The 15000-nt window shown below is 45.0% G+C and overlaps 2 protein-coding genes across 5 annotated transcripts in view; one reads left to right on the top strand and one right to left on the bottom strand.

Annotated features, from left to right (window-relative positions):
- Positions 1–9949, top strand: part of LOC143142707 (interferon-induced helicase C domain-containing protein 1-like) — a 16765-nt gene extending 6816 nt beyond the window's left edge. Inside the window, exons 10-16 of the mRNA XM_076303783.1 lie at positions 1066–1263; positions 1643–1902; positions 2727–2876; positions 5205–5366; positions 7146–7339; positions 7704–7803; positions 9026–9949. Of these exons, the coding sequence (XP_076159898.1) occupies positions 1066–1263; positions 1643–1902; positions 2727–2876; positions 5205–5366; positions 7146–7339; positions 7704–7803; positions 9026–9214 (1253 nt within the window). The 3' untranslated portion in view covers positions 9215–9949. The remainder of the gene's footprint in view (positions 1–1065; positions 1264–1642; positions 1903–2726; positions 2877–5204; positions 5367–7145; positions 7340–7703; positions 7804–9025) is intronic.
- A 4469-nt stretch (positions 9950–14418) lies between these two features.
- Positions 14419–15000, bottom strand: part of LOC143142138 (ETS translocation variant 5-like) — an 11800-nt gene continuing 11218 nt past the window's right edge. For all 4 annotated transcript variants that reach the window (XM_076302853.1, XM_076302857.1, XM_076302855.1 and 1 more), the window contains exon 13: positions 14419–15000. This exon is cut by the window's right edge and continues 944 nt beyond it. The gene's annotated coding sequence lies outside the window, so the exon portion shown is untranslated.

Below are 15000 nucleotides of genomic sequence, written 5' to 3'. Positions count from 1 at the left end.
TTTCTTTTTCGGACTTTTTACAATGTTGAACAAAACTGAAAAGTGAAAAATAGGAAATAACACGTCAGGTTATGAGGTAAATAAAAAGCATATGTGTGTTGATCTCAAGCCCACCCACCTAGTGAAAGGCCATTTACTGAAAGACTAATATAAACGCAAAAAACGTGGCCCTTCAATCGCCAATATCTTGAGATGTTCCAAACCACACCAAATATGACGTGTAGAATAGACCTCTCCAGAATAAGTCCCGCCTCCGTAACTTCCGTATCGATCCAACTTCCGGGCGTGGATTGTCTATGGGAAATAACATGGCGTTTCGAAATATCACACCGGTAAAACATCTGTAGGTAGCGAAGTAGAAAAAGCTGGAGGGCAGATTGGCCTACACACTTCTGCCATCTAGTTTCCACTGGATTTTTTGATTGTCGGTGCCGTTTAAGTAGTAGTTTAAGTATACTACTTAAACGGCACCGAAAATCAAAAAATCCAGTGGAAACTAGATGGCAGAAGTGTGTAGGCCAATCTGCCCAGCAGCTTTTTCTACTTTGTTTGACAGGTACGATCTTTCAAAACGCCATGTTATTACCCATAGACATTTGACGACCGAAGGTTGGATGGATACGGAAGTTAGGAGGCGGGACTTATTCTGGAGAGGTCTATCACCACGACCACCTTTGGATGCACACCAAATATGACGTGTAGAATCACCATGACCATCTTTGGATGCACACCAAATATGACGTGTAGAATCACCAAATTCCGTGAAATTCTGTCCATAGGAGGCGCTGTAACTCATGTATCTCTACAGCTCAATAGCTGCTTAATATGATTTTGAAATTTAGTATGCGTACACTTTTGATACACCTTTTACACTTTTTACACTTTTACACTTTTGCCACATTTGATCGCATCTCCTAAAGTTTAATTTGTGAGCATCCTCAATGTAACTCTGTGAAAGAGATACGGTTCTCAGACGGGCTCAAATTGGAGTGTGTGTGTGTGTGTGTGTGTGTGTGTGTGTGTGTGTGTGTGTGTGTGTGTCCTCCTTTGTTCCTGGTGTGTTAGCCGCCAAGGATGGGAACCAGCGGAGGCGTGCATGCGCGGAATACCTCCGTCAGTACAACGAGGCGCTGATTCTAAGCAACACCATCCGCATGTGCGACGCATATCGCCTGCTATCCTCCTTCTACCACCAGGAGCGCAGGAAGAAGGAAGGCATCACCCAGACAGACACCGACAACTTCCTCTTCAAGCTCTTCGATGGTAAGACCATAGACAAACAGATGCAGCACAATACTGTGATATCCCACTACATCATACAGCATCATATTCTGGGGTTTAGCAGATACTTTTATTCAAAACATAGGCTGGTTCAGGAATCAAACCCCGGCCGACCAATTGTCAGGTTGCGACATTCAAAGCACAATGAAACCATTGCATTCATAGAAGTCATGTATTCACAAGATAATCACAAACATTCCTCCAACACTCTTTTATACATAATGCTGTACTGCATTAATATAATATCACTCAGTCACATTCACATAGCATGACACAATTATCACTTTAACTTAACTATCAAATTGACATAGCAATCACATTTAAATAGCATCACATTTTTACTTGTTAACTGAAAAAACAGACAGTCAGAGGAGGTTGGAAGATTTCTCGAAACAGCCGGAGTATGAGAACAACGTTCTGTCTGAGCTGCGCACTGTCATCCTGAAGAAGTTCTCAGGGCCGGACGAGGAGGTCCGCGGGATCATCTTCACGGAGACACGCCTCAGCGCCCAGGCCCTGCACAGCTGGGTCCAGGAGAACGGCAAGTTTGCAGACATGGAGGTGCGGTCCAGTTACCTGATTGGTGCAGGAGACCAGAGCGCCGTCAAACCAATGACTGCCGTGAGTAATGTCCATTTCGCTTCGTTAAGCCTCCATACATGTGTCATAAGCCTCCATTTGGCTTCGTTAAGCCTCCATACATGTGTCATAAGCTTCCATTTGGCTTCGTTAAGCCTCCATACATGCACCATAATGAAAATGCCCCCAGACCATGGTACTTCAGCTGCCTGGCAGCCCTAGCTGTTGGCTGCAGCAACTCGAGCTAGGTAAAACGGATAGTTTTCTCTTTTTTTCCGTACCGACAGTACTCGTGACCTGGAGATACAGACCTATGTGAAAAATCGCCGGAATTCTCCTTTAAGCTTCCATACATGGACCACATGTTTCCATTTGGCTTCGTTAAGCCTCCATACATGTGCCATAAACTTCCATTTGGCTTTGTGAAGCCCCTATACAAGTAGAAATTAAAAACCTATAAAACACCTATAGCTGTTCAGCACTCCCACACCAGTGCAGAGGTCACATGAACAGGAACCTATTGCATGTTCTTTTTTTATATATATATATATTTATTTGGGGCTTTTTATGCCTTTAATCTGATAGGACGGTGGAGAATGACAGGAAGCGAGTGGCAGAGAAAGTCGGAGTGGGATCCGGAAAAGAACCCGGGTGGCCGGCGTATGGTGCACCGTGCACGTGCCCCGGTCAGTTGCGCCACGGCTGAGGCCTAGGAACAGTGCAGAGGTCACATGAACAGCCTATAGCCTATAGCATGTTGTTCAGCCAAAGATCCTTGGTCCGCTTCAACCCTCTCTAGTTCAGCACTCCCACACCAGTGCAGAGGTCAAGGTCACATGAACAGCTTTGTTCTTCTGGTCAGACAGAGTGAACAGAGGGACGCCATCAGGAAGTTTAACAGTGGAGAGGTCAACCTGCTCATCGCCACCACAGTGGCCGAGGAGGGCCTGGACATCCAGAAGTGCAACATCGTCATCAGATACTGTCTGGTCACCAGTGAGATTGCCATGATTCAGGTGAGGAACACATACACACACACACACACACACACACATACACCAGTGTTGTAGTCAAGTCACTATGCCTCGAGTCCGAGTCCAGGTTCGAGTCCTCAGTGTTCAAGTCCGAGTCAAGTCCAAGTCATTAAAAAAAAATTCCAAGTCAAGTCCGAGTCGAGTCCACTACTCATCCGAGTCAAGTCCGAGTCGAGTCCCTATTGATCAAGTCGAGTCCAAGTCCAGCACTAAAGTAAGCATAGCCTACATGTCGTTCCATTTTTTTTCCATTGCAGATGAAATCCTTAAAAGCAAAACGGACAATCTTCTGTCTCCAAGCAGGGGTGCCATCACTTGTGTGAAAGTAGTATTGCCAAATTTCTTGCCAAACCCAATGTGTTGTATTTATTATATCGGAGAGAATATCATACCATAGCTATACCATAGCCTATAGGCCTACTCATAATAAATGAGCAATCCACATCCCAATCACACAGGCCATTAAGTCACATTATGCTGTTACTGACTGCTTACAATTGTATAGGCAGTGTTGTAGAAGTTCATACTTCACAAGAGCTAGATGAACGTTGGAGTAGGCCTATTTTGTAAGAGGTAGTGTGGATCATAAAAGGGCATTTTTTAAATTCTGTTAAATAGCCTACACAATTTTAGCGCAGTTTGGGAGGGACAGAAACAGAGTAGGGCCCGTCTTGGTAGCTTCTTTCTGACTCCCGTGACGTGGGACTGGCTACCGGCAACTGCATAATTATGTTATCACTTCACTGACACTATGGAGACATATTTCACATCAACAATAGAGATGAAAACTAGCTTTAGGTTAACGAAGATGTAGATCATCTGCCTAATTAATTTATTTGTGCAACAGGCCACGTTCATTTCAGCGAGATGCGTGAAATAAATGTTTTTTAAGCTGCCATCGCCATATTTGCTACAATATTCACCTGTTAGAAATAGAACACGTTGCTATTTCCTTTTTTTTCATGCAGTGGATTAGGCTATCAAATCGCTTGTTTGAACAGTAACAGTAATCCAGTTCATTCGTGGTTTTAAATATAGTTGTTTCTGGCCTACCCACGAGAGGTTCAGTTTGTCAGTTTCACTTGCGCAGACATGTAGGCCTACATTGACACTACATGGACACTCTACTAGGCAATTTAATGTTATGCTTCTATATTTTATGACACCAAAATTAAGAAGTATGCTATATCTTGATAGGGAAAACGTTTAGTTTATTTTTCTTTCATCCGATAATAGCCTGCTGCAAATTAACAGACAGAAGCACGGCAGGGCACGCCCCGAATGAAAATGAATGAATGGAACCTCGCTTCTTGCGTCAGTCAGGGAAAACACTGTTCACCAAGTCACAATGATCAGCTATCCAGTAGCAGTGTGTGTTGTTTAGCCTAGGCTGAGTGTAATCTTAAGTAATGTTATGTCATGTATGAGAGCTAATATTGCCTGGCAATAGGCATTTTGGTGTTAAAGTTAACGTTAGTTTGCTTTGCATGTGAACATGATGTGACTTGCGATGTAGCCTACGACACGAAGCAGTAGCCTAACATTCCCTTGAACTAAAATTAGTATTACGAATAATTTAGATATTAAAATCATATAGCAAATTATAGCCTAATGACATACTACAATTATAGCCTTATGATATATTACACAAAAAAGTCGAGTCCTCGACGAGTCATCGCGAGTGCGAATGCACGAGTCCGAGTCCAAGTTCGAGTCATCAGTGCTAAAGTCCAAGTCAAGTCACGAGTCTCTAAATTTAGCTAATGACTCGGACTCGAGTTCGAGTCTCGGACTCGAGTACTACAACACTGACACACACGCACACACATGAGCACACACACACACACACACACACACACACACACACACACATGAGCATACACACAAACACACACACACACACACACACACACACACACACATGAGCATACACACACACATGAGCATACACACACACACACACACACACACACACACATACACACATGAGCACGCACACACACACACACATGAGCACACACACACATACACACACACACACACACACACACTTACGCAGTAGTGAAATTATAATGATTCAGGTGAGACACACACACGTGAGCGTGCATGAACACACACACACACACACACACACATACACTTACGGCAGTAGTGAAATTATGATTCAGGTGAGACATACACACTTACATCAGTGATATGGTAATGATCGTTCTGGTGAGACATCTATCTGATCAGAGAGATTAGAAGGATTCGGTTTACTCCAAATTGCTAAAGCCACTTCTATTCATGTCTTGTCTTTGATTGGCTCAGGCAAGAGGGCGTGGGCGGGCCGATGGCAGCAGCTACATTGTGATTGGTGTGGAGGGCTCAGGGGTGGCGGAGCGCGAGCGACTCAACGAGTGGAAAGAGAACCTGATGCAGAGGGCCATCCAGGGCGTCCAGCAGATGGAGGAAGCAACATATAAAGACAAGGTAACTCAGGCCTCCACCTCCACCCACCTCCGCCCACCGTGTCATTCAACATATAAATACAAGGTAACTCAGGCCTCCACCTCCACCCACCTCCGCCCACCGTGTCATTCAACATATAAATACAAGGTAACTCAGGCCTCCACCTCCACCCACCTCCGCCCACCGTGTCATTCAACATATAAAGACAAGGTAACTCAGGCCTCCACCTCCACCTCCACCCACCGTGTCATTCAACATATAAAGACAAGGTAACTCAGGCCTCCGCCCACCTCCGCCCACCGTGTCATTCAACATATAAAGACAAGGTAACTCAGGCCTAACTTAGCCTGGAAAATCCAGACTCTGGTAATCTAGAAAGATTAAGGGTCTGGCCACGAATAATGAAAATGGCCCAACTCAAGGGGCGGCACCAAGCATGCATTTGAAAATCTGACTGATTCCAGACTTTGACGCAATTGGATAACACTACGACCAATGTTTACTGACTGATTCCAGACAGCGACGCAATTGGATAACACTACGACCAATGTTTACTGACTGATTCGTTGCTGCCGTCACCTGTTTAGCTCCCTATATCAGATACACCGATGTGATTGGTTCCTCGCGATGCAAGGGGTAAAAGTAGCGTGCATCATTATTCATTGCCAGAGTGTCTCGCAGAGACAATTCAAATTGTGATTTCGTGAGAACTCTGGATTCCAGGGTACATGTAATTTCAAATGGTAAAAAAGTGCCCCTCTTTACTTTACTCAACTACGTTTGGGCCTATAAGGCCTTCATCAGATTTTCCTTATAAAGACTTGTCATATGGAGCCAGACTGTGCGGCCCTTTTTTATCATTTGAACTCATTGCCAGTGGCTAGCACCTCGCTAAACATCAGTGGCTAGCACCTCGGTAAACATCAGTGGCTAGCACCTCGCTAAACATCAGTGGCTAGCACCTCGCTAAACATCAGTGGCTAGCACCTCGCTAAACATCAGTTGGTGTGCGTTACTAATACTTTTCATACCATGTCATTTTAAACATAAATGAAACTGCCATTTGATGCAATGTGCCAGTTACCCTCTGGCTAATTTACATCAGCAGGGCACAATTAGACATCAAGTAGATGAGACAACATTCATCAAGCAATGACAGACAGACAAATCATGTACAGTAATATAAGTTATAACACACTTGGTAATACACACATACACACACCCTGGCATCACCGTGAGGAAAATAGAATCAAGAATAAGTCAAATAAAAGTAACGACAAACTAAATGTCAAGCCTGTGAAGTCAGTGGTTGCACAGTTGAGTGGATTTATTTTTTGAGTTTATATTTAAAGCTACTAATAGAACCACAGCACTTGATGTCATCTGGTATAGCACTCCACAGCATAGTGGTTTTAAAGGCATCCTATGTGAGCTTTTTTACCTTAATAGCTTCGGCCATTTTGATGGTAAACTAACTTGCACTAGGGAGAATGGCACGCCATCTCAATCATAACCTACATGTCTATGAAACAGCCTTGCAGCCTTTTTGTCTTGGTAATATTCAAGCTAAGATCAAGCCTTTTAGTCATACACTACATAACATTAGTTAATTTCTAAACTAAGATCAAGCCTTTTAGTCATACACTACATAGCATTAGTTAATTAACTGTGTCATCAGCATACAGTTGTCCCATTTTGTCATCTCTTGCAACTCAGTTTAAAAGGGTCTGGGGTTTAGGAGTAGGAGCAGCGGTAAAAATGAGAAATTGGATTTGGTCTAAACCTCCCTTTTGTTCTCAGGTGATGGGTGATCAGCTTGAGGCGTTGATGGAGAAGAAGCTTCGTCAGAGGAAGAGTGATGAGAGAGTGAGGAGGATATTGCCCCCCTCGGCTGTCAAGTTCCGTTGCCGCGGTTGCGAGGTGGTGGCGTGTGAGGGCACGGACATTGAGGTCATCGAGGACGCACATCATGTCAACCTCACCGAGGACTTTCGGTTAGTGACCAGGGTTTATCGCTATCCAATAAACAAGTATCGTTGTAACAGAATAGTGATGTTAAAATAACTATTTGCGTTTTTCCTGTCCATTGGTCACCAACATTAAGATCCAACAGGTGGTCTGAAATAGTATCTTTCTTAGTAAGTTTGCTGTAGAAAAAACAGAGGCGCACTTAAGGGCTTGATACTAATACAAATTTGCATTGAGAGCCGAGGTTTTTACAATAAGTCTAAGGACAAAAAACTGGGCTGGAGTTCACGCACCAGGCAAAACATTACAAACTTAAGGCGCAGACGCCGATTCGCCATTGTTAGTAAGTTTGCTGGTCAGTAAACTAAGAGCACTTAATGTATATCTTAGGTCCAAATTTAACATCAACGCCAACTCATCTTATGGAGATGGAGAGATGACAGCACACTGTGAGGCTGAGAAGTACATGTCGTGCAAGAAATGTGGAGAGGTGAGTCCTGCCTGGAACTGCTTCAACAACACGTTATCTCATTTGGGTTATGCAAAATATCGAATGCAAAATGCAATATTATGCTAAATTAGAATTCATTCAGTTTTTTGTCACATTTTATTCTCTGTTTTTCCTATTGTGTAAAACTATGATCCTTTATTCCTTTATTCCTCTGTAATGCCTGTAACAGTTAAAGAATTAGAATTGAATTCATTAAAGAATTAGAATTGAATTCATTACATGACATTACATTACATGGTGAAACCCTAAACATTACTTCAAACTGTACTCCATCATCCTTGCTACACAAGTGCATAGCTGTTGTCCACATACGGTTTATATGTAGAGTACCTTGGGAAAGCCCTCATGCTTCTCTCATTCTTCCCCTCCTCCCTGTTCCTCTTCTTCTCTCATTCTTTCCCCTCCTCCCTGTTCCTCTTCTTCTCTCATTCTTTCCCCTCCTCCCTGTTCCTCTTCTCTCTTCTTCTCTCATTCTTCCCCTCCTCCCTGTTCCTCTTCTTCTCTCATTCTTTCCCCTCCTCCCTGTTCCTCTTCTTCTCTCATTCTTTCCCCTCCTCCCTGTTCCTCTTCTCTCTTCTTCTCTCATTCTTCCCCTCCTCCCTGTTCCTCTTCTCTCTTCTTCTCTCATTCTTCCCCTCCTCCCTGTTCCTCTTCTTCTCTCATTCTTCCCCTCCTCCCTGTTCCTCTTCTCTCTTCTCCTCTCATTCTTCCCCTCCTCCCTGTTCCTCTTCTCTCTTCTCCTCTCATTCTTCCCCTCCTCCCTGTTCCTCTTCTCCTCTCATTCTTCCCCTCCTCCCTGTTCCTCTTCTCTCTTCTCCTCTCATTCTTCCCCTCCTCTCTGTTCCTCTTCTTCTCTCATTCTTTCCCCTCCTCCCTGTTCCTCTTCTCCTCTCATTCTTCCCCTCCTCCCTGTTCCTCTTCTCTCTTCTCCTCTCATTCTTCCCCTCCTCCCTGTTCCTCTTCTCTCTTCTCCTCTCATTCTTCCCCTCCTCCCTGTTCCTCTTCTCTCTTCTCTCATTCTTCCCCTCCTCCCTGTTCCTCTTCTCTCTTCTCCTCTCATTCTTCCCCTCCTCCCTGTTCCTCTTCTCCTCTCATTCTTCCCCTCCTCCCTGTTCCTCTTCTCTCTTCTCCTCTCATTCTTCCCCTCCTCCCTGTTCCTCCTCTTGCGTGTTGTTGCCCCCCCCCCCCCCCCCCCGGTCAGTTCTGGGGTCCAGAGATGTGCCACAGGCTCCTGGAGTGTCCCTGCCTGAGCATCCGAGGCTTCGTGGTGATGCAGGGGGACCGGCGGGAGACGCTGGAGTCCTGGACAGACCTGCCCGTCCAGTTCCCAGAGTTCAACTACTGCGCCCATGCGTCAGAGTTCGTGGGTGATGAGACAGAGGACATCTGAGTGCCTGTGTGTGTGTGTGTGTGTAGCAATCTTAGATGAGATTTGCAATCAATATTTATACAATATTTATACACTGTGTGAGGTCACATTCATCTTAGAGCGCAGTTTTCAGTTTTTCCCTTTTCCTGTGGCCTCTGCAGCTCAATTTCTATTATAGCAAAGTAAAGAAGGAATGTATCTCTGTTTTAAATATGGTGTTTGGTACATCTGATACATCAGTTTGTGTGAAAGTGCAAGTGCAATAATAAATGTGTGCCTGGTTGAGGGCAGTGTCTGTGTATCTGTGTGTGCCTGTGTGTGTGTGTGTGTGTGTGTGTTTGTCTGTGTGTGTGTGTGTGTGTTAGTGTGTGTATGTTTGTCTGTGTGTGTGTGTGTGTGTGTGTGCGCCTGTGTGTGTGCGCCTGTGTCTGTGTGTCTGTGTGTGCCTGTGATTGCTAGCACAATCTGTAAGTAGCCTTTATTGCAGATTAAAACATTTTCGTTCAACTTTACAAATACAGTATCTGCAGTAAAGGCTACTTACAGATTGTGCTAGTTAGTTTGTTTAAGCAACCAATAATGTGTGAACTGTATGTACTGTACCCCGTAGGGGTACTCCACATGAAGCTTTTTGAAAGCTTCTTAAAGACATCATCATGTCAATCATCATCGCTTAACCTTAATGATTAAAACTTAATGTATGTTTTTCAAATAAACTTGTTAAACATGTCTATTTTTTGACATGCAAAACTGCAATGTAAGGCTGGCTGTCTAATATTAGCATTATTGGAATTAGCATTTTGAATTCTCAAAGGTTTAACTAAAGAAACCATAGTTATACACAAATGTTTCATTCTGAAAGAGGAGGAGCAGAGAGGGGAGTAGAGAGAGAGAGGAGGTGCAGAATGATGGGAGAGGAGCAGAGAGAGAGAGAGGAGGTGCATAATGAGGGGAGGAGCAGAGAGAGGAGGAGTAGAGAGAGAGGAGGTGCATAATGAGGGGAGGGGCAGAGAGAGAGAGAGGAGGTGCATAATGAGGGGAGGGGCAGAGAGAGAGAGAGGAGGTGCATAATGAGGGGAGGAGCAGAGAGAGGAGGAGTAGAGAGAGAGGAGGTGCATAATGAGGGGAGGAGCAGAGAGAGGAGGAGTAGAGAGAGAGGAGGTGCATAATGAGGGGAGGGGCAGAGAGAGAGAGGAGGTGCAGAATGAGGGGAGGAGCAGAGAGAGGAGGAGTAGAGAGAGAGGAGGTGCATAATGAGGGGAGGAGCAGAGAGAGGAGGAGTAGAGAGAGAGGAGGTGCATAATGAGGGGAGGGGCAGAGAGAGAGAGAGGAGGTGCAGAATGAGGGGAGGAGCAGAGAGAGGAGGTGCAGAATGAGGGGAGGGGCAGAGAGGAGGTGCAGAATGAGGGGAGGAGTAGAGAGAGGAGGTACATAATGAGGGGAGGGGCAGAGAGAGGAGGTGCAGAATGAGGGGAGGAGCAGAGAGAGGAGGAGTAGAGAGAGGAGGTACATAATGATGGGAGGGGCAGAGAGAGAGAGGAGGTGCATAATGAGGGGAGGAGCAGAGAGAGGAGGAGTAGAGAGAGAGGAGGTGCATAATGAGGGGAGGGGCAGAGAGAGGAGGAGTAGAGAGAGAGAGGAGGTGCATAATGAGGGGAGGAGCAGAGAGAGGAGGAGTAGAGAGAGAGGAGGTGCATAATGAGGGGAGGGGCAGAGAGAAAAGGAGTGGAGAGAGAGAGAGGAGGTGCAGAATGAGGGGAGGGGCAGAGAGAGAGAGGAGGTGCATAATGATGGGAGGAGCAGAGAGAGGAGGTGCAGAATGAGGGGAGGAGCAGAGAGAGGAGGAGGTGCATAATGAGGGGAGGGGCAGAGAGAGGAGGAGTAGAGAGAGAGAGGAGGTGCAGAATGAGGGGAGGAGCAGAGAGAGGAGGTGCATAATGAGGGGAGGGGCAGAGAGAGGAGGAGTAGAGAGAGAGGAGGTGCATAATGAGGGGAGGGGCAGAGAGAGGAGGAGTAGAGAGAGAGAGGAGGTGCAGAATGAGGGGAGGAGCAGACAGGAGGTGCAGAATGAGGTCTGATTTTATTAATTTTAGTATCGTCAAGTTGTCAATAATGTTGTTTTATTTAGCCTACATTGTTATAACTCAAAGCACTTTCTATCACAGTTCATTGAACTCTCCTTCATTCATGAACACACACTTCCCACAGACACTGCTTTTCTCCTATGGGATGTGAACATTGCGTTTCCAACACAATACTTAAAGGAGCACTAAACAAGATTTGCTCTCAGGGTCCTCCTACAGTTGAGAAGCACAATAATAAACAAACTAAACTAAATATGCGCTTTTTTAAACTAAATATGCGATTTCGGAAAGGGGGGGGGGGTGGGGGCAGTGTTCCTACCCGAACACAGAAAGTTGCTAGGTCGGTAATAAGGAGGGCTGCTCAGACAATGTCAAAAGTGTAATTCGTCATGTTATGAGGTTATGTGCCATCAAAATGATTAAGGTAAAAAAAAAACTGTAAAGGGTGCCTTTAACTGGCAGAACAGCATGCAGTGCATACAGATAGCCACTAGGTGGCGTCCTTTGTCCATGATGACCCTGAAATCCCTTTATGGTCTGACTGAGATGTGTGTGCAAGGCTGTCCGCTCTCCGTGAAGAGTAGGCGTGCTTATGGAGTAATGGAAACTCCACTTCAGCCGTCCTCAGAGCCGTGTGTGTAACTGCTGTCCATGTGGGAAGTAGGAACTTGTACACACACACACACATACACACACACAGTAGTATGCAGGGGACAAAGCGTTCAGCCCTGACGGCCCATGAGTCTGTGAGGCAGAATTAGGCCTCTGAAGAAGGCTGCCATTTTAGGCTGCATCTCGTGAAGTGGCTTGTGGGTCCTGTAGAGAGCGCTATGTGGACCAGAGTGACCAGCAGCACACTCTCATAGGCTAAGCTTAACCACTATTGGTGTCTGCCCTATCTAGTAGTCTCTACTTACTGTTATTTTATTTTTCTAGTCTTTTATTTCTGGCTGTCTATCTCCTGTGTACCTTTTGTTAGCGACCAGCACCACATCAACACAGACTACACTCTTAAGTGTTCGCCTTTTCTTGTTTTTTTTCTTTTTTCTTGTCTTTCTGTCTCTCTCTCTCTCTCTCTCTCCTCAGTGTTTCTACGTCCTACCCTCTTTCACACCACACATTCTCTCTCTCTCTCTTTCCTCAGTGTTTCTACATCCTATCCTATTTCAGAGCTAAATCTATTTCTGTTGTCTCTGTCACTAATTAGTTGTGTGACAACTCTTTAAGTCTGTGTGCGTGTGTGTGTGTCTGTGTGTGTGAAATAGAGAGTGTATCAGCAGGGGTATATATAATGTGTGGTAGATGTAGGCCAGTGGCTCTGCCCTAAGGGGGATCAGTAATGTACTACTGAAATATCAGAACCCCCACTGCCCTCAGGAGCCTTATCAGCATGTGTGTGTGTGTGTGTGTGTGAGCATAAACATTACGCACATTATCAACTTCATCAACAACAGCCGTTACATGAAGGTTGGAAGCTGGTTATCTCACAATACCTTCACTTGTACACTCCTAACACACACACACACACACACACACACACACACACACACACACTCTTACACGCACACACACAGACACACACACTCTCTCTCACACACACACACACACACATATACACACACACACACACACACTCTTACACGCACACACACAGACACACACACACACTCTTACACGCACACACACAGACACACACTCTCTCTCTCTCTCACACACACACACACACTCTCAGACACACACATATACACACACTCACACACACACACTCACATACACATACACATACACACACTCACGATATCCACCACCATGTGCAGGTAAGAGCCAGGTCAGAGCAGGTTCAGCCTATCAGTGAGAGTGTGAGGGAATTCAGGTCAGTGTTTTTCCATTATGGCGTCCGAAGCTGGAGAGCTGACAGCTCCAATAACACTCAGAGCTCCGAGGACTCCTCCACTCTCTCTCTCTCACACACACACACACACACACACACCATGGGGACAAGCTGAGGATCAGAGTCATGGAGTGGAGATTACCTCTGAGAAGACTTCACAGAGAGAGAGAGAGAGGTGAGGGGGGGGGGGGGTGAAGGAGAGAGAGAGGGGGGGGGGTGACAGGAGGGTGAAGGGAGAGTGAAGGAAAGAAACAGAAAGGGAGGAGGGGACATCTGTGGGGGATTGTGGGCCAGGAGGTTAGTGCTGGATTAACTCCTTTGGCCAGGTTTACAGATTAACCAGCATGACTACATGCTGTAACACACACCTGAAGCACAATCCAACATGGCTGTTTTCATGAGGGGCACTGTTACATTTGGCCAGCTTGTAAACCAATGTCTGTCTGACGTGTTTCTTGAACTCATGTCAGTTGTTTAAAGCTAACAGAGGTGTAGTGGTAAAATAAGAGGTGGGTAACTATAAATTCTGTGATCATGGTTAGGTTAGGTGGACTGCACCATGCGTTATCGGATTTTTAAAAAGGCATTCAGAACATGTTTGATGATGGTGGAGGAGTCCAATGTTTATAACAATACCAGTGGTATTAAATGGTTCCTATAGTGTTGATGGGTGTACATATTGTGAATGTGGATAATACTGTGTGATTTTTTAATGTTAAAAGTTGCAATGGTGAATAAACTCTTTTGAGAGGTGGATAAACTCTAATAAGAAGTGGATAAACTCTATTTCTGAAATCTCTTCAGAAGTAAATCATCTTGAGGAATAACAACCATGGCTATTCCTGCTGTTGTCTTCATTCAAATGTTATGAATACAAACATTATTACGCAACAGCAGAAAAGGCTGAGAGAACCTGTTCAGTCAGCTGTTTGCTAGGCTGCAGAGGAGGGCTTTACACAGAGCTTGACCTTCTCACACACACACACTCATAATGTACTGATTTACTGGAAGCAACCAAATGATTACTGCTAGTTTGTGGACGCTAATGTGCTAATGCTGAGTGTCCATTTCACTGAACATCAGCGTGGTGAAGAAAAATCTTTAAAAGTAAATCAATGGTTTTGTTTTGATTTTTAAGGCTTATGTATACAGTATGTATGCATGTCAGTGATGTAAAAATCTTTAAATGTAAAATAATGTGTTTTGATTTTTAAGGCTTATGTATAACAGTATGCAGACAGACTCAGGAGAAGTGTAGAGGGGAGTTTATTGTACTCAGTACAGATTCAGAAAACAGCAGAGGCCTTGAGGAGGCTGTGGGGTAGAAGGAGATCTCTGTGGCCACTGGACTGAAGTCAGGGCCCAATCTGTTACCATGCCTACGACAGGACCCTGTCTGTTCCCATGACTACCGCCCACAATGACCCCTGCCCCTAGGTCAACAGGTTTGACGAGATGGAGTGGATCTGCCACCATACACACTGCCCTTTCGTCACTGGTGTCACTTAAGTGCCATTGAGCCAATGAGAATCAACCTGTGTGAAAGCCACACCCCTCTGGTGTGTAGCTCCACCCACTACTGCCCCTCCTCACTTGGAAAAAGTTTGGCCCCTGCTACACATGAAGACAGACTTCAGAATATGCATCTGTTTAACAGCGTATACAATTACAGACAAAAATTAAGACTTTGCAAAAATATATTCATATATATTTATAGATTTTTAAAAGTCTTTTAAACCCTCTGTCTCAAGCAAACCGTCCCCTTCCCCCAAATTAAAAATGACTGTAAGTCTATGTAGAAAAACGAAGCAGAGAAACATTACAGCGAGAAT

The sequence above is a fragment of the Alosa pseudoharengus genome, unplaced genomic scaffold (genome assembly GCF_046254945.1).
Source record: "Alosa pseudoharengus isolate Yale_2024_CS ecotype anadromous, Long Island Sound unplaced genomic scaffold, YU_APseudo_1.1 YU_APseudo_1.1_scf_24, whole genome shotgun sequence".
NCBI lineage: Eukaryota > Metazoa > Chordata > Actinopteri > Clupeiformes > Clupeidae > Alosa > Alosa pseudoharengus.
Note: the sequence above shows the minus strand (reverse complement) of the source record. Positions and strands in the feature narration are given on the sequence as shown.